The sequence below is a fragment of the Palaemon carinicauda genome, chromosome 25 (genome assembly GCF_036898095.1).
Source record: "Palaemon carinicauda isolate YSFRI2023 chromosome 25, ASM3689809v2, whole genome shotgun sequence".
Lineage (NCBI taxonomy): Eukaryota > Metazoa > Arthropoda > Malacostraca > Decapoda > Palaemonidae > Palaemon > Palaemon carinicauda.
The window spans coordinates 74,262,099-74,272,098 of NC_090749.1; the positions used below are offsets into that span (position 1 = coordinate 74,262,099).

Sequence of the window (10,000 nt, forward strand, 5' to 3'; positions counted from 1 at the left end):
GAGGCGGCTTTATCCCTAAAATCAAATCTTGCCTTTTTACATGTTTATTTTACCTTTAATCTCTTCCTTTTTTATTTTCCCTGTTCCCATATTTATCCGGTTTGTATAGCCTTCCTTTTTTAATAAGGCTACGCCTGATGTTACTCAATGATGCCAGAAATCAAGTTATGGTATTCCACTATGAGTAATATATGAAACTTCCTTTTTTTCGTCTTGGTGGAGTTTTCAGTATTAGGCCAAAAAAAAGAAAAAAAAGAAAAAAAAAAACTCATATACAATTATGGCGAGTAAAAAGAAAAAGAATAGGCAAAAAAATGATAAACAGTAGATATGTGCCGATTTAATAAATAAGGTAAAAGGTAGCTGAAATAAAACAAAAATAAGTTATGAATTGAATTGTTATCAAACACAAAATTTGCTAAAAAAAAAAAAAAAAAAAAAAAAAAAAAAAAAAAAAAAAAAAAAAAAAAAAAAAAAAACAGCTAGAAATTCAGCCAAGCTCGACATCATACAGACACTTTACAAAACAATATGTATAATAAGAAAAAAATTATACAAAACCATTGTTAAATATCTATAAGAGAAACGTCAAAAAAAAATCTGGCTAAATCTCGCCTTATCAAAAAGAAGTTAGAAACACCACTTATATGGTAACATTGTATGACTTCAGTTCCATTAGGAAGAGCTTTTTAACTTGCTCGTAATCCGTCCGGTTGTGTAATTGACCATGGAGACGAGAGAATGGATGGATGGAGTTTTGAGAAACATTGGAAATATATGTGGAGTTGTTATAACTCTCTCTTTCTCTCTATCCGTACACAAACACACACACACACACACACACACACACACACACATATATATATATATATATATATATATATATATATATATATATATACAAATATGAATATGTATATGCATACATATATATATATATATATATATATATATATATATATATATATATATATATATATATATATATACATATATATATATATATATATATATATATATATATATATATATATATATATATATATATACATATATATATATATATATATATATATATATATATATATATATATATATATATATATATATATATATATATATATGATAAATTTTGCATATTTAGACGTGTTTGTCATATTCAAATAAGCCATATATTTTTTTTTTTTGATACATTAATGACTGGATTCACTTAACGACCTCGGAATCAGAGCCCCAGGCGAAATCACACAAAGACAAGAGCTTGGGTCCGGCCGGGAATCGAACCCTGGTCGGCAAGCTTGTATAGACAGTGACTAAGCCACTTGGCCACGAAGAAAGATAAAAGTCAATGACAATTTTTCTGTACTTATACCTGTCGAATTCAGGTATTTTGTACTTATAATTGAAATCAACCCATCTTCACCATCGTAGCTAATTGGTAGTTTGTTACTTGGCATTCAATTAATGATAAATTTTGCACATTTAGACGTGTTTTTCATATTCAAATAAGCCATATATATATATATATATATATATATATATATATATATATATATATATATATATATATATATATATATATATATATATATATATATATATATATATTTTTGATACATTAATGTCTGGATTCTCTTAACGACCTCGGGATCAGAGACCCAGGCAAAAATCACACAAAGACAAGAGCTTGGGTCCGGCCGGGAATCGAACCCTGGTCGGCAAGCTTGTATAGACATTGACTAAGCCACTTGGCCACGAAGAAAGATAAAAGTCAATGACAATTCTTCTGTACTTATACCTGTCGAATTCAGGTATTTTGTACTTAGAATTGAAATCAACCCATCTTCTCCATCGTAGCTAATTGGTAGTTTGTTACTTGGCATTCAATTAATGATAAATTTTGCACATTTAGACGTGTTTTTCATATTCAAATAAGCCATATATATATATATATATATATATATATATATATATATATATATATATATATATATATATATATTTTTTTTTTTATTGATACATTAATGTCTGGATTCTCTTAACGTCCTCGGGATCAGAGCCCCAGGCAAAATCACACAAAGACAAGAGCTTGGGTCCGGCCGGGAATCGAACCCTGGTCGGCAAGCTTGTATAGACAGTGACTAAGCCACTTGGCCACGAAGAAAGATAAAAGTCAATAACAATTCTTCTGTACTTATACCTGTCGAATTCAGGTATTTTGTACTTAGAATTGAAATCAACCCATCTTCACCATCGTAGCTAATTGGTAGTTTGTTACTTGGCATTCAATTAATGATAAATTTTGCACATTTAGACGTGTTTTTCATATTCAAATAAGCCATATATATATATATATATATATATATATATATATATATATATATATATATATATTGATACATTAATGTCTGGATTCTCTTAACGACCTCGGGATCAGAGCCCCAGGCGAAATCACACAAAGACAAGAGCTTGGGTCCGGCCGGAAATCGAACCCTGGTCGGCAAGCTTGTATAGACAGTGACTAAGCCACTTGTCCACGAAGAAAGATAAAATTCAATGACAATTCTTCTGTACTCATACCTGTCGAATTCAGTTATTTTGTACTTAGAATTGAAATCAACCCATCTTCACCATCGTAGCTAATTGGTAATTTGTTACTTGGCATTCAATTAATGATAAATTTTGCACATTTAGACGTGTTTTTCATTTCCAGTAGATATATATTCCGAAGGTAGAACTCGTTATTAAAAGCCATTTGTGGTTGATATCTATACCCATTAAAGTCACGATTGTTAGTGACAAATGGATATCATAATAGCCACGTGTTATTAACTCATTAATGAGCTATCATGGCGGAGATTTGTTGAATTCAAATCTCAATACAGATTTATGAAATTAACAGGAATATGACAGTACAGTACACTAAATATGAACTCATGTTTCGACTGAGAGGCATAAGTTGAAGCCCTAGTCCAACGAAAAGCATACTGTATATCATAAAAAAGAAAATTCCATTGGATATATTTTATCAATGTTGAATTCGATAGTAAATGTCATTTGTAACTGATATTCACATCTAATAAAATTACGTGACGTGAGTTAAGGAAAAATAGTAATGTTATATATACAGTATATATATATATATATATATATATATATATATATATATATATATATATATATATATATATATATATATATATATATATATATATATATATATATATATATATATATGTATATATATATATATATATATATATATATATATATATATATATATATATATGTGTGTGTGTGTATACATATATATGTAAAATAATAATAACAACAGATAATAGTCCTCCTGAAGAAGTAGGACGAAACTAGTCAGGATTCACTCCTACATTTTCATTTCGCCAATGGTTCTCTTGCATCTGAGAATCACGTACAACTGTAAATATTGCGTGCATATATATTGTAAAGTTTTCACTCCACTATTGTACATATTGAATATTATAAACTGTTTTTAGTATTTTCTTACTTTCTTTATGCACGCCCTCTGTTGATTGCTTTCTTCACTTTCATCCTTCCTTGTCCAGAGCAAAGTCTCTTTTCCCATTATTCCTCCTTTATGTTCTTCATTTTGTTTACTTCGGTACTTCAAATTTCTTGTTAAGTTAGGTGTATTCTTCCTGTTCTGAAGACAGTGTTCGTGGCTCTTTCTCATATTACCAAGTGTATTTTGTTATTTAGATATGTTGAATTGTGTTGAATTATTGAACTATTTGGCATATGTTTAATTATTATAGTGAAGTGTTTTGTTGAAACTATTTCGTTAATGTATAAGTGTTAAGTAATTCATGTTAATTTGTATAATCAGTAATTAATAATTGTAATAAGAGATTGCTGAGTTTCGTTCACCCGACCATGGTTTCGCACAGTTTGGATTTTATTTTGGTGGAATATTATTTTTATTATGCTTCCTACTGAGTGTTAGCTAAGGCCATCTTCAAGCTAAAGTATTTACCACTGAATACGAGGACATTCAGCTTAGGCATGTCATAATTTGGGGGCCTGACCGGGATTCAAAATCTGTTGTGCGACTATAAACTGTTGAAATGTTTTTGGTGAATTTTTAAGAACTGTTGGTGAACGATATGTCCAGATATTGTGCTTCATTTATTTGTACAGTTAGTGCCACGCTACACTGTTCTTCGCCTTCATTAACTGTGTTTGACAGTAGTTACCAGGCAAGAATACACCTCATCTCTCCTCAAACCAAGGTAAAGTATTTTTGAAGGATAAGTCTATAACAAGTGTTAATTGACAGGGATCTCTGCGTATATCGCCTCTTATGCCCGCCTCATTAATATTTTCCATAATAAAGGTCACCCTCGCTATCATATAAAAGTGATAAGTTACGTTAATCTTACGTTACCTTGCACATCATTGTTTAGCTCCCGACCTTTCGGATTAGCAAAATCCACTGTACTCCTTTTAAAGTCTTCTCATTGCGGAAGTATTAGTTCATTCTCGCACTTTTAGTGTACCTCGAACACTCCGTGATTCCAGACTTTCTGTAATTACTGAATTGCGCTAGTTTAACTCCCCAAGATTAGACATGTGGTTTAGTCAGGTTGCTGCGTATATCTTTAGGTAATTACCATTCTGTAACTAGCAGTTGTTATTCGTATTTAAATACTCCTCTCGCTGTCTGTTAGCGTTCTATTATAAGTACAGTAATAGCGTTGGGCTGCAGTTACCTAAATTTATCATTATAGGTTCTCGGTAGTAAATATAACTTTTTACATTTGTTTACGTTAGGAGCAATGTACGTGTGGCTACTGTTAACTTTACTTTATAAATATGAATACTGTTTAGAATGATTAACCGAGTTAATGTGTTCGCGTTTAGTCAGCCATTCATTGTTAGGTAGGTAGGATTTGTTGTATTTACATAAGTGTTGTGCAGTGAGTATTTAAACCTTGTTCAAAATGCCTTTTAATCTAGAGAGCTTTGCTGGAAACCCTAAAGAGAAATTATCTACCCTCAGGTATGCTACTAAACAGGATCTGCGTGACCTAGCAGCAAAATGTAACATTGTGGTTGATCCTGCTTATGTGAAGGCTAGATTACTGAGTAACATTTTGGATTATTTAATTAACCAAGAGATTATTGCAGATGATGAAGAAGTACAAGCACTCAGAATTGCAGCAGGAGTACTTCCGCCTGTTCCAGTAGATACAGAAGTAGAGAAAATAAGGCTTCAATTGCAGTTAGAGAAGGTAAAGAAGGAAACGACCGAACGGGAGCTCTATCTAGAAGAGAAGAGAGCAGAAGCAGAAGAGAAGAGAGCAGAAGCAGAAGAGAAGAGAGCAGAAGCAAGAGAGAAGGAACGAGAAGCTGAAATAAGACACCAGAAAAAACTCCTGGAGCTTTCTTTAAGTAACAGAAAGGAAGCCACACTCCCTGCTACGTTCGAAGTTTTTAAAGCCAGTAAGCTTGTACCTGATTTCGACGAGAGAGAGATCCCGAGGTTTTCTTCCAGAACTTTGAACAAATCGCAGAAACCTTAAAATGGCCTGTAGAATTCTGGTCCTTGCTCATCAGGAACAAAGTCAAGGGTAAAGCTGCATTTGTTGCTTCACAACTGGTAAGTGAAAATGACTATACAGTGTTAAAGAAAACTATCTTGGATGCGTACTCCATTACCATAGAAGGGTACAGACAAAATTTTAGAAATTCTGTTAAAACTTTCAACCAAACTTTTGTGGAATTTTGTAGTCTCAAAAATAGGCAGTTGAATAAGTGGTTAGAAAGAGCAGGTGTTGATAACTTCGAATCATTTAAGAATTTGATTCTTCTAGAAGAATTTTTGAGGAAAGTGCCTACTCATATCTCAACCTTCATTCATTTTAAAGGTGAAACACTGGTAAAAAAGGCAGCTAGTCTCGCCGATGATTACCACTTAATCCATAAATCACAAAAGGGTCAAACTAACAAATCTCCTTCCTTTTCCAAATCTCCCCAGGTATCCTGTACTTACTGCAAGAAAGAGGGCCACACTATTGAAAATTGTCCACTTCCCCAGTGCAAAACTTCAAAAGCAAAAGAAGGTAAAAATGCCCAGTCAAGGAGCACATGCCATGTGACTACTCCGATGGAAGGGTTGCAGCCGTTTGAAGGATTTATTTGTGATGTTACTGTAAATGGTACTTCACTGAAGTGCCTCAGAGACTCTGGTTCCTCTCAGTCTATATTGGCAGACTTAGGTTCGAAGAATCTAACTTACACTAGGGAGTTTGTAACCATTTCAGATTTAACCTCTTCCAGGACTCTGCCTCTTGCTGAAGTGGAAATTGTTAGTCCTTACTTTACAGGAAAGGCTAAAGTAGCTGTGTTAAAGCAAGCCTTGCCGTGTTCTCCAGTAGAGCTGATCTTGGGTAATGATCTAGCAAGGTCACAGGTGAAAACTAATTTTATTATTTCAGATCCTGATTTCGTAATCCAAGAAAAAAGTAAGTCCATAGAATCTCCACCAGCTATAACTCAGGTTGTGACTAGGAATACTTCCAGGGCAGGACACTTGAAAAGTGAGAGTAAAACTACTGGAAGAACTATGGAGGCCTTAGACTTGGTGAACGTAGGTAAGAAAGAGTTTACCGAGCTACAGAAAGAGGACCCCAGCCTTAGTGAACTTTGGAAAAAGGTGAGAATTCCAGATGAAAATCCAAAATTGCCATATTTTTATGTGAATAAAGGTATTCTCTGCAGGCATTTCAGGTCGCCACAGATTAATTCTAACCATACTTGGAGGGATTGCCACCAAATAGTCATTCCTCAACCTCTAAGACTTTCCTTGTTAGACCTCGCTCATTCTGCAGAATCCCACTTAGGGGTCAACAAGACCTACAAAAGAGTAAGTGAAGACTATTATTGGCCAGGCCTTGGTAAAGATATTAAGAGCTATGTTGCTTCATGTCACCATTGTCAGGTTACAGGTCAACCTAACCAGAGAATCCCGCCAGCACCACTCCAGAACGTACTAGTACCCAAAACTCCTTTTTACAAACTCATCATAGATTGCATTGGTCCCTTACCAAAGACTAAGAGAGGGAATGAATACATACTGACTGCTATGTGTCCCACTTCAAGGTACCCTTTGGCATTTGCAATCAAAAACATAAATGCAAAGACTATATTACTTAACCTTAGGAAGGTTTTCACTGTTTTAGGATTTCCCTATGAGTTACAATGTGACCAGGGAACTAATTTTACAAGCCATGTCTTCAAACAAACTATGCATACATTGAATATTCATAATGTTAACTCCTCTATATATCATCCACAGTCAAATGGTGCCCTGGAAAGGTTCCATCAAACCTTGAAGAACCTTTTGCGTAAGTACAGCAGTGAAACGGCAAATCATTGGGATGAGGACCTCGATCTCCTAATGTATGATTTTCGATGCACTCCACATGATTCCACAGGGATATCTCCCTTTGAGGCATTGTTTGGTCGTCGACCACGAACTGTATTGGGTATGGTGAAAGAAAATATTTTGCATCAGAAACCAGAGGAGACTACTAACACGTTGCAATATATTAAAGACCTTAAAAGTAAGTTTCATCAGATAAATGATTTGGTATGTTCTAACCTCCTTTCCTCGCAACAAGTAATGCAGCAACAGGGGAACAAGAAAGCCAGGTTAAGGGAGTTCCAGAAAGGTGACCAGGTACTTTTATACCATCCAATTCCAGGAGCTCCATTGAGAGAGAAGTTTGCCGGCCCATATACAGTCCTAGATCGTCTTTCTAAGGTAAACTATGTAATTAGTACCCCAGATAGGAGGAAGGACACACAATTAGTTCATGTGAACTTGTTGAAGCGGTACCAAAGTAGAGTAAATAGTGGACCACCTCGAGTAATATTGGTGACTACCTCAACTCTTAGGTCTAAAGATGACTATCCTGTTACTACTAATGAAGACCCTGATGAAGAACCAGAACTGATTACTATTAGTGATTTAACTAACTCTGAGATAATGGGTAAGCTTGACTCCTTCTTATCACACTTGTCTACAAATGAAAGCAAAGAACTAAACTCCTTACTCACCAGTTTTCAGGACTTGTGCACTGATGATCCAGGAACCTGTAATCTGATTCAACATGACATCTTGCTGGAGCCGGGAACACAGCCCATCAGACAACCCTTTTACAGAGCGATAGGAAAGAAGCTTGAATCCTTAAGGTCAGAGGTACAGTACTTGATAGATCACAAGTTAGCAGTCCCAAGTACCTCCCCTTGGGCTTCACCTTGTATACTTGTACCTAAAGCAAACGGTAAGTTACGACTATGTACAGACTACCGCAGACTGAATAAGGTCACCATTAAAAATTCTTTTCCTTTGCCACGGATCAATGATATTTTAGACAATATAAGTAATTCAAAGATTTTGACCCAGATTGATTTACTAAAAGGGTACTATCAGGTAAAACTGACCCCAAAGGCCCAATCAATCTCTGCTTTTGTAACACCCTTTGGCCTATTTGAATATGTGGTTATGCCTTTTGGGCTCTCTAATGCCCCTGCTACATTTCAGAGGCTGATGGCAGAGGTAATTAGAGATTTACCTAATGTCTATGTATACTTGGACGATATAGTCATAGCAAACATGACTTGGGAGGAACATCTGCACACACTCTCAAAACTGTTTACACGACTACGTACTGTAGGTCTCACCATCAACTTGGCCAAGAGTTCATTTGGGCAAGCTAAGGTTGTATACCTTGGTCATTATTTGGGCAGTGGAGAAATAATGCCAAAAGATGCTAATATTGAGAGTGTAATGAATATACCTGTACCCCTATCAAAATCTCAACTTAAAACCTTTTTAGGTATGGTCTCTTATTATTCCAAATTCATTAAAAATTTCGCAATTCTTGCTGCTCCATTATATGCACTACTATCTAACAAAGTAACCTTTGTTTGGACCAAGGAATTAGACAATCTTTTCAATCAGCTTAAAGGTATCTTGATCTCTAAACCAATTGTAAGGGCACCAGACTTCTCAAAGGAATTTTTATTACAGGTAGACGCCAATGGCACAGGTTATGGAGCTGTACTTTTGCAATCTTATGCTCCTAATGACACCAGCTGTATTCCAACACTGCATTACCTACCAGTAGCCTATCACTCGAGATTTTTCAGAGGAGCACAAACCAGATGGGCTACCGTGGAGAAGGAGCTTTACGCGATCGTAGCTTCTTTACAACACTTCCAACCTTATCTTGAAGGTCATCGTCGGGTCATTGTCTTTACTGATCACCGACCTCTCACGTTCCTCAACCGTGCCAGACTCAAAAATCTGAAACTCTTGCGGTGGTCTTACATCCTTGGCACCTTTAATATTCAGCTTCAAAGCATCAAGGGAACCAACAACACCATTGCAGACACCTTGTCACGCCTTCCATCAGCAACTTCAGCTGGATCCACCGCTATGGACCCATCTTAGTGGGGGGGAATTGTAAAGTTTTCACTCCACTATTGTACATATTGAATATTATAAACTGTTTTTAGTATTTTCTTACTTTCTTTATGCACGCCCTCTGTTGATTGCTTTCTTCACTTTCATCCTTCCTTGTCCAGAGCAAAGTCTCTTTTCCCATTATTCCTCCTTTATGTTCTTCATTTTGTTTACTTCGGTACTTCAAATTTCTTGTTAAGTTAGGTGTATTCTTCCTGTTCTGAAGACAGTGTTCGTGGCTCTTTCTCCTATTACCAAGTGTATTTTGTTATTTAGATATGTTGAATTGTGTTGAATTATTGAACTATTTGGCATATGTTTAATTATTATAGTGAAGTGTTTTGTTGAAACTATTTCGTTAATGTATAAGTGTTAAGTAATTCATGTTAATTTGTATAATTAGTAATTAATAATTGTAATAAGAGATTGCTGAGTTTCGTTCACCCGACCATGGTTTCGCACAGTTTGGATTTTATTTTGGTGGAATATTAT

The 10,000-nt window shown here is 35.0% G+C and overlaps 1 protein-coding gene across 1 annotated transcript; it reads left to right on the top strand.

Moving 5' to 3' along the window:
• Positions 1–5,515: 5,515 nt before the first annotated feature.
• Positions 5,516–9,763, top strand: LOC137618660 (uncharacterized). Its single transcript, XM_068348792.1, has 2 exons — positions 5,516–5,635; positions 6,014–9,763. The coding sequence occupies exon 2, from the start codon at positions 6,143–6,145 to the stop codon at positions 9,494–9,496; it is 3,354 nt and encodes a 1,117-aa protein (XP_068204893.1). The 5' UTR covers positions 5,516–5,635; positions 6,014–6,142; the 3' UTR covers positions 9,497–9,763.
• Positions 9,764–10,000: the final 237 nt, after the last annotated feature.

What these genes read in the sequence shown, in the direction of transcription:
- LOC137618660 (XM_068348792.1), top strand. Translation starts at nt 6,143, where the DNA reads ATGGAAGGGTTGCAGCCGTTTGAAGGATTTATTTGTGATGTTACTGTA.